This window comes from Amphiura filiformis, chromosome 8, assembly GCF_039555335.1.
Source record: "Amphiura filiformis chromosome 8, Afil_fr2py, whole genome shotgun sequence".
In the NCBI taxonomy this organism is placed as follows: Eukaryota; Metazoa; Echinodermata; class Ophiuroidea; order Amphilepidida; family Amphiuridae; genus Amphiura; species Amphiura filiformis.
Genome location: NC_092635.1, coordinates 3,196,272 through 3,212,241, shown reverse-complemented (window position 1 = coordinate 3,212,241; position 15,970 = coordinate 3,196,272). Strand labels below are relative to the sequence as shown.

The 15,970-nt window shown below is 37.5% G+C and overlaps 1 protein-coding gene across 1 annotated transcript in view; it reads right to left on the bottom strand.

Annotated features, from left to right (window-relative positions):
- Positions 1-1,097: 1,097 nt before the first annotated feature.
- Positions 1,098-15,970, bottom strand: part of LOC140158423 (low-density lipoprotein receptor-related protein 6-like) — a 162,208-nt gene continuing 147,335 nt past the window's right edge. Inside the window, 3 exon segments of the mRNA XM_072181513.1 lie at positions 1,098-2,625; positions 3,407-3,614; positions 14,460-14,615. Of these exon segments, the coding sequence (XP_072037614.1) occupies positions 2,071-2,625; positions 3,407-3,614; positions 14,460-14,615 (919 nt within the window). The 3' untranslated portion in view covers positions 1,098-2,070.

The window sequence follows — 15,970 nt, the reverse complement described above, 5'->3', positions numbered from 1 at the left end:
TGGTACGACTATAGTCTGACCATGGTCGCTTGCAGTCACACGCTACCAGCACCATGGTCCAACCATCTTTACTTGGCAAAAACATGCACGTCTGACCGGCGTCTAAGATAAGTACTGTCCCTACAACGATACTTTGCACTTGTTATGATGTATTTACACCCTGACTTATACCTTTACAAGTCACTCATTATTTTGTATAACCATATTATGTACACTTTGTAAGTTACAAATGGTTTGGAAAGTTTACAAACTGTTGACAGTACTTACAACAAGTTGCAATGCTTAGTGAAACACCCGGGGTGAAACACACCCCTAGAGCTGGAACTGTTATACTTGACATGCCAATAAACACTTCAATGCAGCCCTTAAAATGTTGAATACATTACACCAAAGTTCCTAAACCAATATATATAATATATTTGGAAATGGGCAATTCCATTTGAAATCCATACTACCCCTATGGAAGATTTTGGAAATATGTTCCACAAAGGGAGTGCGGATTTTAAATGAAAGTGGCATATTTATATTTTGAATTTCATACACCCTCTGAGAAAGATTCAACCTGAATCTTCCACTGAGGGAGACTGAGTTTCAAATGGAGCAGCTAATGTGTTTATTCCATTTGAAATTCATACTCCCCCTGTGGAAGATATTTCCAAAATCTTCCATAGTAGTAGTATGGATTTCAAATGGAATTGCCCAATGTTACAATAACTGACAAACAAGTACATTCTCAGTCACAACTTTCATCAGTGTGAATATCTAGACATTTTACAAATGCTCACACGATTAAGTTGATACATAATATTTTAGTTACAAAATCATTCTTTTCTGGAAACTGGAACCACTAGATCATTTTGGTCCAACCTAATTAGAGAATTACAATTTCTGGCTCCAATATATGTGTCTTCTAAAACAAATAAGAATAAAAATAAGAAAAACAAAGAAAATATCCACTTTTTACTGCACAGAATAATATAAAATAAACGCTCTATAAATAATTCTTGATAAATTTACAAAGATTAAATACATACCCCAAGATGTCTTTGCAGCATTATACCTACTTACACGACGGCGTAGTCATCCAGTTGGGGGCACTGGGCCATTCTCTATTTATATTTTGCAATGAAAACTTTAAAATTGTTCCATTTGATTGGGGACACAAGTCCATTACAAATTTATACCACCCCAATTCCTGGTGCCCCTATGACTCTGTATCTTTCATAACACTTTAAAACAATGGATGCCACCTCCAGATTTAAGGAATAGTATTAGAATTCAAGATGAAGTTAGGATTAGGATCAGTATAGGATTAGCAGAAGGATTAAGGTAAGAATTTAGATATGTTGAGATTAGGATTAGAGTCAGCATTAGGATAAGATCAGTGTGGCACCTGTTATTCTAAAGTTGCTCTACATCTTACTTCTCTGAGTATTAACATATTAGAAGACATGTGAACCTTCAAGAATACCAAACCCTTGCACTTCCAAGAGCTGCCGTCTCCTTGAATGGGCCCATCGTAAAATGCTCCACTTTAATTTGCTCACTACACTTTTATGCTTTGTGGTCCATTTTGGTTCACACATTTTAAAAGTGGTGCTCCACAAAATCAAACTGAGAACTCCTGATTTAGACTTGGTGTTAAATTAGCCATATAGTGATGTCTAAATCTGACTCAACTTAACCCTGGTTCTGCTTCACCCTGCTTCTTAATAAAACAAGATAGGGCCTACTCATTTTAGGTCTGAGTTATAAGACAACAAAATAAGCTTAATACACATCTTCTTGATTCAGCATACACAAATAAATTTACCTGGCTTTCAGGTATTTCTACAAGATATAAATGATATTATATACGTCACAAGAATCACTAAATGCTTCTTCATGCAAGTCATAATTTTCTTGTGAAAACTTTCAATTCTGACAGCATCAAATTGTGTAAAAACTTATACCTACAACATATAAAGACTTATCTACCTCCTGTCCAATATGTAGTCTGTATCATCCGAGTACCAAAGGTTAAAAAAATTATATGATACTAAGTACCTCAAATTGTATTTTATAGTTTCCTCAGAGTTGTACATGGGAAGAAAATACTTGTGCCTCACTGCTTGATTTCTTGGGTGTGTTCACATACAGTACTTGATCATGTTTTCTCCTTCCAAGAGAAGCTGTCGGGTAATTGTAGTCCATTGCCATGTATTTATGAGTCTGTGTACGACGAGGCATAGAGCCCGACAGAAATGTAGATACGGCACTTGTAGATGATGATTTTTTGTGCTGTTGCTGCTGCTGTTGCTGGTCATTCATATCAACATAATGATTCGCAACACTATACATGTGTTCATCATCATCTTGATCTACTTGTGATTCAGATTGGGACTGTCGTCTTGCTAACGCCGCCACACCTCCTGCCAGCTTGAACTGAGGTTTGGGCAATACCACTGGGTTATTCCTCTTGGGAACTTGATAGTGGTTGCCGATTAGTATCATTTTGGATTCCGGCGAAGATCGTCCTGGATCGGAAAGACGAGACAGAACCGCTTTCATCATGGATGGACTTCCAGGTGAGGTGGGATCAGAGCGTGTTTGGGATGCCGTCGTGTGAGGTTCCACGCAAGGAGTCTGAAAAAATAATTGAAGTAGAAAACTTGCTTGTAATTTCTTGTGACATTTTGTTGGAAATAACATATTGTTGTTAATCTCATTACTTAATTTACAGATGCCTTATGCATCAAAGAAATATGATGTGAACTGCTTTAGTTAGTTACTTGATGGTAGGGGCATATAGCCAGTCCAGAAATATACTATTACACCTTACAACTTTTGCGGTGACGCCGGTAAGGCCAAAAAAAAATATTGTTGTGTTGCCCTCAAGTTGAAAAATGAGAAATTTGGGTAGGACGGTCGGATTATTTTTTTTTTTTTTTTTTTTTAAACCTTCAGTTTTTAAAAATCCCCTCAAATATTAAATAATGCTTGTTCAATTAGGGAAACATTTGTCAATTTTGACTTCTGGATACCTGTTAGACAACAATTAAAGACTAGTCTTACAATAAAATATTAATTTTAAGTGAAGAACATTGAGTTTTTGACAAATCTGTAAAAATCATCATTCAAAAAAAAAAAATTGCGACCCTGATTTTTCAGGATTTAGGGTAGGACGGTTGAGGGCAACACAACAATATTTTTTTTGGGGCCTAATACAAGTTTTGTTCTTACAGGTTGAGTATTTTGGATTTCCGAGAAAAAGGAAACAATTTGTTTTTCTCATCATGATGCTTCTTTAGTGAGGCTTTTGGTGAACACAATAGCCATTTATTCTTAGGAGTGTATTTTTAAATAAACTTTGAAATTAATTCCTAATCTTACAAAATATTTTCCATTTATGCTTTATTCAACATACCTCTGTTTCTTGCTCAGCATCTAATGGTGATGATATGAGTGCAGTACAAATGCTAGATCGGCGTGACCCACTACTACGAGACAAACTGTTACAGAATGATGACCCAGAAGCACTGTTATTCTGCGATGAAGGACTGAAATTAGCTATAGGCTGTAGGACGATCTCAGGTCGACTTGCTTTACGGATCTTCTCAGCCTTGCTTTGTGTTCTACAAAAATAAAAATACAGAGGAGATTGACCTGTTAGTAAAATGGTTGGTGTAAATTTTCTGTCAAAAATTTATACAAATAAACATGATAAAGCTTTTTCAAAAGAATGCTTTCATTTCACTAGTAGAGGTTGTGCAGTCCATTCCATCAAATGTTGTCAACCTATTTGATCGTAGTGCATTTGTTATGAGTGTGAGACAAAAGTGTTGCAGTAGATAACAATCATGCTTTTGTTGAATGCATTTGAGTAGTCCGCCATTTTTACAGTATGATACATCATATGCACAAATTCTATTCAAATGAATGCTCCATCAGGCCTCCAAATTCAAATAAGGGCACTCATTTCAAGGCTATTGAGGTAAGGGCATGAATGCTATATGAAACATCATTTGGCTGTATCTCAAATTAGATTTTAGTACCCCACAACTCATTTTGCCCAATCATGTTCACTTCAAGACCTACTTCAAGCAAATAATTGTTGATAACTGGCCAACTCCATATAAATATTGCTTTATGACTTATTCAAAATCAAGGAAATACCCCATTGTTCTAATCTTGTTCATCCTTAATTTGTGTCATGAAATCAGCTGTATTATCGCTTAAGTAATGACTCCCACGTCAAAGTTAATCAAATGAAACAACACTTCTGAAACTTTGCTTGCAGGTGTGGGTTTTATAGCAATCAACAATTCTGAAACTACTAACAACAAACAGTAACATCTAGTGAGCCAATTCCAAGTACATTTTGCTAAATTTCATGTTGATTCAAGAATAATCACTAACACTAACTTTCAAATGTTATAACTTTTGTATCTATTCGGTTATAGGATTTACACTCCCAAGTCAAGAGTGTCTGTTTGTTGGATTTATTTTAAGCTGATGATCTGTGCCTACATAATTCAAGGGTTGAGAACTAGAAAGCAGTAACTCATAAAGGAAACCTTTGTGAGTTAAGGCTCTCTGGTTCTCATCCCTTGATATGCAACATATTCAAACTTATGATAGGTTCAGCAAGTGTAACCGTCTAAAACAATTCCCCCACAGGACAATGAGTATGGCATCATGGGAACCATTAAATTCTCCCACTCCGAGACCACGGGGACCTAAAAGGAAAAAGGCGCATTACACATAGTAATGATAGATGAATAAATACATAAAAGGTGTTTATTTTCTCATGATTTTCACGTAATTAAACTCTATTATCATATTGGCATAAAACCAAAGGGGGAGTTGAAAAGAGACGTCATAAAAATGACTCATTTGTCCTGTTTATGTTAATCCAGTCAAAAGTGTCATTAAACTTGGACCATATTGACAAAGTCATACAGCTCCAGTCTCCACATTAAAGTCTCAAATTATGGATTGAAACTAAGTCTCTTGATATTATAGAAATGTTACAGAACAGTCCAGAGGAAAATTCAGTAGATCTATGCCAAATATGAATAATTTCCGGGAAAATAAACTTAATATATAATAGAAAACATAAAGCACAGGCTCCGGGCACAGGCTTGCCCATCAGAGGTACACTATCCAGTCCAAGAGGGAGCATTATAAAGCAGTATGCAGACTTTTTATTAAACATACAATATTGTATGTAACATATCTACGATTCTACGTTATTTAATCTATTGCCATTCTATTTCCAGTAATATTTAAGCTCTAACGAATGTTTGATGACGTAAAATCGATAAAATATTTCTACCAGATATTATACGTAACATATTATTGATTTTACGTCATCAAACATTCATTAGAACTTAAACATTACTGGAAATAGAATGGCAATAGATTAAATAACATAGATATGTTACATACAATATTGTACGTCTAATACTCGGAGTCTGCATACTGACATTATAAATCAGTGCTGGTATTTGGGACGGATCCCCGGGACAGATCCAGGATTTGAAGTTAGAGGTGTAAAGTGTGACCTAGCTGAGAGTCGGGGTGGGGGTAGTGGGTGGTGTGGATGGGGCCCTGGAATTCTTGTCTTCTCACTCTTCTCGTTTTGATTTTATTGTTCTTTTTCCTCTTTCTCTGGTGACAATCGAGTAAAATGTGTCATTATATATGGACCAGATTGACAAGTAATTTCCTCCTGCCTTCTTTCCCTTTCCTCCTGTTTTATCTTCTTTACTTGTCATGAGAAACCAGGTATCAACTTAATTGGGTGCGGCTTCCAGCAACACTATGTATGCTTTTGCTCATGCTTGGTATTGAAGCCATTACACAAATAAGGAGGGGATAGAATGATTTATATTCATAAATTTTAAAGTATCCAAATCCAATAAAATTTGTGCTCTTGATGTTTCAAAGCAAATCAGAAACCAAAATGACTTACTGATGGAGTAACATAGACGAGCAACCAGTTTGAATATACACACATACATCACAGTATGAACTGTATGAAGAAGCCTGCTTTGAATGGCAGAGTAACATCAGATGCTAAATGTTCTCATATGATCTGTTATGAAATGCCACATGACAAGTACTTCTAATGTAACACAAGTATACAAAAGCACTCTTCTTGCCAAGTAATGTACATAAGGTGTACTTTATGCGAACTGGGTCATTGTTTATGTGACAATGATGATGCACAAATGACACAGTCAACAATAGACGGGATCTATGAATCAAAAGCAATACTTTCAAACTTGATTAAAATATTATCATGTTTATTCTATGATGAAAAGTACAGTGGCCTGCACAACATGCACAAAGGGGCCCAGGGTACATGACCCATGCTCTTGATCAGAGCCCTTACTATATCCAAGAAGTTCCAGTGACCCCCCCCCCCAGTAAAATTAATCCCAAGTCCCGGTCCTAAGTATTGCCTGAAGGCAATCATAGCTTGCAAAGCAAGTCTCAGATATTGAGCGAGCCTAGTTAGTAAAGGCCAATGTCAGCTGGACTGAGCCTGTAGACCACAAGAAATGACATCAATCATGCCAATGGCTCACAAATCGAGAATCAAAGTAAATAGGCCTACCCAATGCACTGTCTGCTCGTGAAGTGAGCCTAGAAGTAAGACCACTGTCTAGAAAGCCCACTCACTGTGAAAGCCCACTCACTAAGCATAAGTGAGTGAGGCTCGGACATTCTTCAGACTATTGTCAGAGGGATATGTTATCAGATGGAAAATTTTTAAGTTGGCTTTGGAGCCAAGTCAGATATCCCTCACAACATTACAAAACCTGAACTCTAACACTAATTCCACTCCAGAACCATGAGAAACTTAAATCAAAATATATTACCCAGGGGTAGTGCTAAAGTTTGTTCAGCTTTTATAAGGCGGAAATTATTCGCTTTTGCGCGCATCAACTCATGCTCGCGTAAATTCACATAAGCATGCGCCAGTCACGCATTACGCAACACACAACTAGCGTAAGCACTGCGCCCAACAGCGTGCACACCATTCTATATCGATACACAGTGTTACAAGTCTTGTTTTTTCCGTCTTATATAAACCAAACAAACTTTAGTACCAGCACCACCGATCATAGGACATTTCTGAGGCTTTTGGTGCACACAATAGCCATTTTTATTAATATAAAGGTTGTTATATGATCTGCAATTCTGAAACAGGAAATTTTGGACCCCTTGTTTAAAAACCTATCAGTTTCACTTTTGACCCATTGTTTTAAAGCCTATCATTACCATTCTGACCCCTGGTTTAAAAAAACAAGTATTTTAATCCATTATCATTGTTACCCCTGCATTATATCCGATTACAAAGAATGAGGTGGCAATGCAGCAATTAGACAGGTCAAAGCTTGAGGAGCAGGAGGGGTAGGCACCCAACCATATGACCTATAGTTAGGGGCAGGAGGGATAGGTTAGCAACCATATGTCCTGTAGTTCTCTGTCCTCACTCTCTATCCATCTTCACCAAGTTAATCATAGCTACACAGCTGCATGCTAGGATCAGAGATAGAGAATGAGACAAGTCTTGCACAAATTATCACCAACATGAACAATATTGATTAAACTTGTGGCACTAACCTAATAAAAGCATGTGTCATACATGCTTGGGCATAAGCATAGAGATGCCTTAAAGGAGTATTTCGTGATCCTAGCATCCTCTATTTATGTCATTTTTCATTAGATATCCACGAAAAAACCTATTCCCAAAATTTCAGTTGATTCCGATTTTATGCGTTCATGAGTTATGAATGATTATGTGTATTACACTGCTCCATAGACAATGCATTGTAATTTCGTTCTGGTGCACCAGAACGAAATTCAAATTTCACGACATCTTTGCTAAACGAATTAATCTGCAAGAAATATTTTGTACATAAACATTATGTAGCCAGAGGTTTCCAGTGATATAAAAATCTCAACTTTTTTTGAGAAAAGTGGGGGATAAGGCTGTGGATCACGAAATGCCCTTTTAACTGTGTATTCTAGAATTATTGAAATTAGGGTACAATTGTGAGCTGCAAGCGAAATGTTGGTCTTCGAGAAGATCACATTTTTGAGAGTTTGAAAGTTATTGTAAAAGGTGAATTTGAGAGTGTACCACTGTACATAGTACTGTAACAAGCTTGGTTGAGTAGGTGTACGTGCATCGAACATAGACCCTGGAAGAAATGATCTGATAAATAAACTGCTGTGTTCAGAAATGTCAGAAATTAACCCTAACCCCCTCAGGGCTTTTTCGCGACGGGAAGGGAAAGAAGGAAGGAATAAAGAGAGAAAAGAAAGAAAGAAGTTGTTTGCTCTGGGTGGGATTCGAACCCGCGACCCCTCGCATGCCAAGCACTGGGTCGGTGACACCTTGCCATGGGTCTTGGGCTTCGCTGGCCAGCGAAACCGTGCCTATATATCACTTAGGGCGATTGCGTCATCACCCCATGTGGGATGCACGCACGAACAGCACATATATCAAGTAGTATTTTGTAGTACTTGGTTCTGTTAGGGTTAAGGTTTATGCCCATTTTTTTACATCTTTGTAACTTTTGTTCAGTTTGTAGTATTTTTATGTTGCACAAAATATGATATTATTTTGGTGTTTCTTAGGCCTTGGGGTAATAAAAGGTCTGAGCATATTCTTCATTCAAATGAACATGTTTTTATTTCTGTAAATCAATGACAAATTGTGATTCACTTCTCCAGATGCAGGTGGATTTGTGTAGATTTTGTGCATTCATATATGCAATGACCAAGCCAAGCATTGTCAACAACAACACTGAAACACTCCTCAATTGAATGAGATCATTTTAAATGCATAACTCTGGAGTACCTTTGTTTATCCTCTGGGGTACCAACTGTGGTAAGCTTATGCACAAGTTTCCTCAGAGTTAACAGCAGATGGCATTCAGAAGGGGTGCTAGTTAGAGTACCACATAGGTCCCACCCAGAGTAGGTACTACAAAGGTAAACTTATGAACTACTGTGATTGGAAGAATGGATACACAACTCAGTGGGTTCACCCCTCCCTTCAAAAAATAAATTTACATTTAGTTTATTTTACAAAAGTACTGTGGTTTACAGAAAGTTACCCTCACGGTCTGCTGAAAACGAACATAGTACTCTACTGATCCTGCATCTAGAATAACCTTATGCAAACAGAATAACCAGAATCTGCTCCCTCGGTTTCCATATGGTCAAACTGGGACAAGACATAGGCCTATTTCAGAGATCTTACAGATGCCGAGAATATTGTATGTCAACAATACTTTTGTAACTTTTGGTTAGCAGCTATGGGGTACTCAATAGAAGAATATATATAAGAGGAGTCTCTCTGTGTAAGTGAGCCAAATTAGTGATAGATTGATTAGACTTGTATAGGATGCTGTATATCAACAGCCCTCCTATTAGCTATGGATAGGTGCCAATCCCAGGAAAATATGGCTTAACCCAGAATCCAACCCTCCATGTATGAGCAAGTTCACAATCATTGCGAACGAAGCATTTCTTTTACTTATATGTATCAAGTAGAATTGTGAATGAATTGAAGTTGCCTTGGGGTAGTGAGGGTTTGTACAGAGTCCATGAAGAGATTTTTGGGAAACATGCAATTGAAGTTCTTTTCCTTTCCTTCCTGGTCATGCTGTATAAATGTATCCTCAGTCATGGGGGCAATTTGGGAGCAGTTAGTTCTTGGTGACTACAATGTACCTCCAGGGGAGAACACTGATCTGGGCTAGCATCTGTAAAAATAAGCACTCCTTTAATTACTATGTTACTTGCTGAAGTTCACACAGAGGGCATAAATATATGCAACATACAACACAAAGTAATAAGTAGCAAATCATGACAGCATCTAAAACATGACATTAACTTACTATTTTGAAGAATGTGCTTTCTCATTGCTTGAACTCACTATATATGTGACCCCTCGGCACAACTGAGCCCGGATGTCGCCAGTGCCACTATTCGCTACTTGCACGGTTCCGCCATTATGCACTATGTGCGGGGAGAGCCTCGAACTGGCAGCATACATGAAAGGAAGAATTATGTAACCTTACACAGAACGTTATGACTAGTTCAATTCCCATTCATGTATGCTGCCAGTTCGAGGCTCTCCCCGCACATAGTGCATAATGGCGAACCGCAAGTAGCTTAATTGAGATATGCTCCATTGAACTTAACAATAAACAATAGGAAACAAAGGATTTATTGACTGCTTTATTGATTTTTCACTACTTAAATGTCAAGTACTATAGACATGATATACATCATTTTAAAGCTAATTTCAAGCAGAATATTTTGGTTGAATATCTCAAAAATGATGATTGGCGACATCCGGGCTCAGTTGTGCCGAGGGGTCACATATGTACTACAATCACCAAGTTTTGTAAGATACATTGAAACACAAGAAACAGACAATTCCTCACAGCTGAGGATTAATTCGTTCAGATCTTCACTCTTCACACCTGGATCAGTGTTTATATGCATTGACCATAACCAAATTTGTGACATAACATCAGCTTGTAGAAAGCTTGATGTTGTCCACACTCAACATCCACATGGATTAGTTTGAAATGCTAACAGCTCAAGTTGAACAAAATACCAAGAATTCATTATTATTGATCAAGGCCATAAGGTTGAAATTATAAGGGTGACCAAAAACAAATTGATCTGATGTTTTAAAGAAGCATTATGAAACAACTTACTCAAAAATTGGGCAGCCCTGTCACTCTGCTTGCATGCTAAGATCATGCTAAGATCCAGTGATTGAAATTGAAAGATAATGAATGCCAGGCCACAAAATAAATGTAAATGTTTGAGAGCCATACAGGTCTTCCTTACATTACAAGAAGTTGAGGGCCTTTCAAGAAATCTAAGGCCCTTGTATTTGGCGTGAGGACACTTGCACATGTTTAAGGGCATTTGGCCTGAGGGCCTTCTGACAGAAATCTCAGAAGGATCCAGTTCAGCTGTTAGTATCAAGATAATAAATATTTGCATTCAGTTGCAGATATCACTCTGAAGTCAGTGTAATTACTGTTGTCCACAATGTTGTATTGAAATCATGCCTAATAGATTCCAATTTGGGGGAAAGGTTACAGGGCATCGTACCATGCATGTCCATTGCCTGATTTCCAGATTTGGACTAGAGCAGTGGTTTTAATTTTTGGACTAGCGGCGTTTCGGGCTGGCAGAGTGTATTTTAGCGGCTTGTCGGACTAACGCCCTGTACCCATGATGACAACAATATGAACCCCCGAGCGGGCGTGGTTTAGTATGGTTCATTATCATGAAAGTCCTTGGTCCTTGGCCTTGGCCTCGGAGACAAAAGTCCTTGGCCTCGGAGGGTTGTCCTTGGACACCCAGGGTCGGATCCAGGAATTTTTGATAAAGGGGCGCCTTTTGGTCGATTTACCTAAAAAATGTGTTAAAGGGGTTACCCCTCGAAAACTCAACGGTTTTGGCCCATTGTTTGCTGTTCATGGCCGAATTTGCTACGTATCTTTAAATTTCTTACAATTTTTGTATTTTTAAGTTACCGGCGCCCTTTGCTAGTCAAAAAATAGAGGGGGCGCGCGCCGGCTGCGCCCCCCCCTAAATCCGCCCCTGACACCATGTCCTTGGCCTTGGCCTCGGACACCAAGTCCTTGGCATCGGGCATGAGGTCCTCGACTACAACACTGGCCTCTAATAACGAAGGTGAAGGAGCAAGTACAACTTGAACTAGGAAACAATTAAGATAAAGGAAACATAAATGCGTAATTTACCGCTCTGTAAATCATGACATCCTATGAGCATGTTAAGTGTTGAATACAAAGATGATGTTTCACTAATTGATGGGTAAAGGTTATACAAATGTAGGCCAGACATTTTGCAGGTGCATCTGCTAACATACCACTAACATTATGTCTTTTCCTTCCTCCAGTCAGTGATAGTTAAATAGTAATTTTCACAAGAATCTTTTTCACCCAATCACAATTTCAAACATAAACCCATTCATTTATTTTCGTTGTCAGAATATCAGATGTCTTTCCCTCATAATGGCCATAGAAACCTTGCATGCATGTGCTATAATTTTGGGCCTGAATGAAATATGAAAGTGCACAAGCAGTTTAAAACATTTGATGTCACTAAATTTCAGATCATTAACAATATTTGTGTGTGCAATATTGAGGAAATCAATTATAATTATTATAGGTGACTTGATGGCTTAATCTGATACATGAGGCTTTATTAAGGGACATGGACGCACTTTACCATTTAAAGCTTTTGTGGTTAATGACTGAAACTTTAATCACTCCTGGATCTCAGAGATGCGCATGCCTTAAGAACCAACACACTAAGCTGGATATTACTACTAGCGCTAGTCCAGTGCTATAGGGTGAAAATTTAAGATACAAAAACTGGACTAGCGCTAGTACTAATATCCAGCTTAGTGTATTAGTCTAATACCATATCCAATAATTATATCAGTTATTACCTCATTGGGGCGATCCTTCATGTAATTATTTCGTGTAATCTAATCCTAACTCTAACCCTAATCCTAACCCTAACCCTAATCCTAATCATAACCCTAATCCTAACCCTAACCCTAATCCTAAACCTAATCATAACCCTAAACTAACCCTAACCTTAACCCTAACCCTAATTTCGTGTAAAATTACATGAAGGAATAACCCCTCATTGAACATTTAGGGTCCGATTCTAAGTACTAGAATTGAACATTTAGGGTCTAATTCTAAGTACTCCCTTCATAATTAAAGGTAGATTTCAGACCCAAAGTTTTTGAGACTCATCTTTAACAGCTTCATTTGAGATCACAGGCATGACAAAAAATCTTCCTCTATATCATACTGATCATATACAGTGTGCAAAACAATTAAGGTACCAGTTAATTTATACCTGTATATCCTACACACTAAAAACTATGGGGTTATATTTTCCGTGGTCATTTTGAATTGACCACGATTGGGGTTGTTTTGACCCTTCAAGGGGGTTGTACTGTTTTAATTTGACCACATTCACGAGGTCATTTTAGCCACGACGAACGTGGTCAAAAACTTAGTGGTCATTTTGCCGATACCGTCGCGCATTGATATCAGTTTCAATCTTCCGCTTTGAAAATCTCAATTCATAAATGAGTTTAAACATGAGCTGCAATTAATGTTTGTTGATTAAAAAATAAAACTAATTTTTTGACCGAAGTTACCCAATTTGTCAACTTTATAATGACTTGCATTTCGGAACTATTTGCACACACGGTGTGCATCGGCTCACGTGGTCACATCAGCGCCATATTTGTTCTGATTGTGCAGCTCAGCGGATTGTCGTGTGTGCTTGTCTGCATGATGGAATATGAAAAGTTAGTTGAAAAGTGAGACTGCAAGGATGCATAGACCCTTGTCTATGCACGCAGATTCATTCCAATTTCATGCTGTCGTGGCTGGTGTCTTGGCTGCAGTTGTTATAAGCTTATATCATGTAAGCTTATAATACGTGAACTGTCATAGGCGATGACTGACTGTGTGTGAGTGTGATACACAGATGCATTTTGCAGTTTGCTGTTTATGTAATGCTTTCTCTGTGCAGAAACACACTTATGTCCTGGTGGGACCAGCATGACCATAGGCCTACTAAAAAAATCCAAACAACCCCTAAATGTGGTTATTGAGTAACCTATAAAACAACCCTTTCAAATGGGTCATTTCATTTGACCCCTCAAATGAGGTCATTAAGTAACCCAATAAGGCAACCCTTTTGAAGGGGTCATTTCATTTGACCCGAAATGTGGTAATATTTTGACCCCAATGGGGTTACTATTTGACCCAAATACGTAGTCATTGCAATGTCGCCGACCAATGGGGGCAAAATGACCCCGTTAGTGGTATGGTGTTTAGTTGATAACTATGCTGGGGTCAAAAATGACCCCGTTTGGGTCATTTTTTGACCCCGTAGTTTTAAGTGTGTAAACAAAGACAGATATATCTGTCATAATTGGAAGTAGCAGTCAATAGCGGCAACTTTTAGCTCAGATTTAAGACCTCATTCGTTGAAATTGTTCAAGAAATAAAGACACAATGATCCAAAAACCCAAGGAAGATGCATATTCAAAAGTTGCAGTTTGCTCCATTTGCATGCCCTATTGATTTGAACACAAAGCATTCTCGAACAAGAGAACTAGCGCCATACTGTCCATTGGTTATAAACTAGCTTTGTGCTTTCATTGATTAGAACATAAAAGTGCAACTTTTGATTTTGTTCCTTTCTTAGGTTTTAGATCACCATTTCTATAATTCTCAACCAATTTCAACAAACAAGATCTTAAATCAGAGCTAAGTAAAGGGTACAGGTATGATATACAAGGGTGAACATCACTGGTCCCTTAATTATTTTGCACACTGTAATTTAAAAATACAACTACTACTTACTTTTTTCTGTATAATATAAATGCTACAATCATGAGAAAGATGATGATGGGTAGGAGGATACCTCCTGATATAGCTGCTACCGTAGCACTACTGATGCCAGATTTATACGATGGTTCCATCCATAGACATCGCTCTCCTCCATAGTTATTGAGACACCTGTTGAGGAGAAACAATTATATATTAGAAAGCAATCAAATCATTTATTGACTACATTACCTTTACTATTATAGTATATTTGGCTTATCAAAATCTAATCGTTTTTTGTTACTGCACATATCAATAAAGTCAGAACTTACACTTGCGTAAATTGACAATTTAAGTGATAGCCGAACAAACTTAACACTAATGTATATTTCTTACACAGAGACAGAGGCAGGCATGAGTTATCTGCAGTTTACCCATAGAATGATTTACTGAACAGGTTGAAAAAGAAGAATTGAAGCCAGTAATCCCAGGCCTGTAATGTTTCAGTCTTAGGGTTCAGTGGAGAGATAAAGCTGTGCAAAGGCTCCCAAGCAGAATGTTATTGACACAAAGAAAATGAAGGTTTAAAGTGAGTCCTATAATTTCACACCCATGTGCATATGACATTTGATTTGGATCAAAACCTCATTAAAAATGTTCTTTAAAAAAGTTGAACTAAAATAGCTTGTTCCCTCACAAGAATAATCAAGTTTAAAACGATTGAAAGAAAACTGATCAAGGTTTCGAAAAACACTTGTAATTATTGTTGACTTTAAATTTGTGCGATGAATTGACACATATCAACACTCAGTTCTTAGTACGCTGTAATAGGTCATGTAAACAAGTCATCATATCGTTTAGAGTCAAATATAATTAGCTGAAAACAACAGAACGGGGTAAGTCAATAATTAATATAATGTTGTTGATTGATTTTATTTGGTACTCAGCAACAAATAAACAAAAGATACAGAACTTGTGAATATACTTGTAAATAATTAGAATTACTAATTAAAAAACATATTACATATGGCAAAAATGAAATACCAGGAATAAAGAACAAAGAAAAAAATATTGAAAACACCTTGCATGCAAGACTAAACAAAATATAAAATATTGCACATCAAAAGTGAAATAAGATTCCAACGATATCAGCTTTGATAAATATGCAATGCCTGGTAACAAAAAAATCTATGGTACAAACACAATTCGATTTCCTTACCATTATCAGGAATATCAATATACTTTATTTTTAATTCACCCCCCCCCCCCCTCCCAACACACACTAAAGTGTTAAAATAAGAGGGGCACTCAAATTTGATTTGATAAAGTAGGCTCTGAAGGAAATGATTTGGAGCAAACATAGGTCAGGGGACCAGTTAGGAATGAATCGGAGGTGTTGAGGAACTGCTTTGGAATGAAATATATGGAAATGAGAGCTTAGTGTGGTAGTAACTGAGCCCACTTGGAATTAACATGATCAGGCAAATTATAGGGTGTAGAGCTAACAATCCACAATCTCCACCGGACAAACATTGATTTAGAGCAAC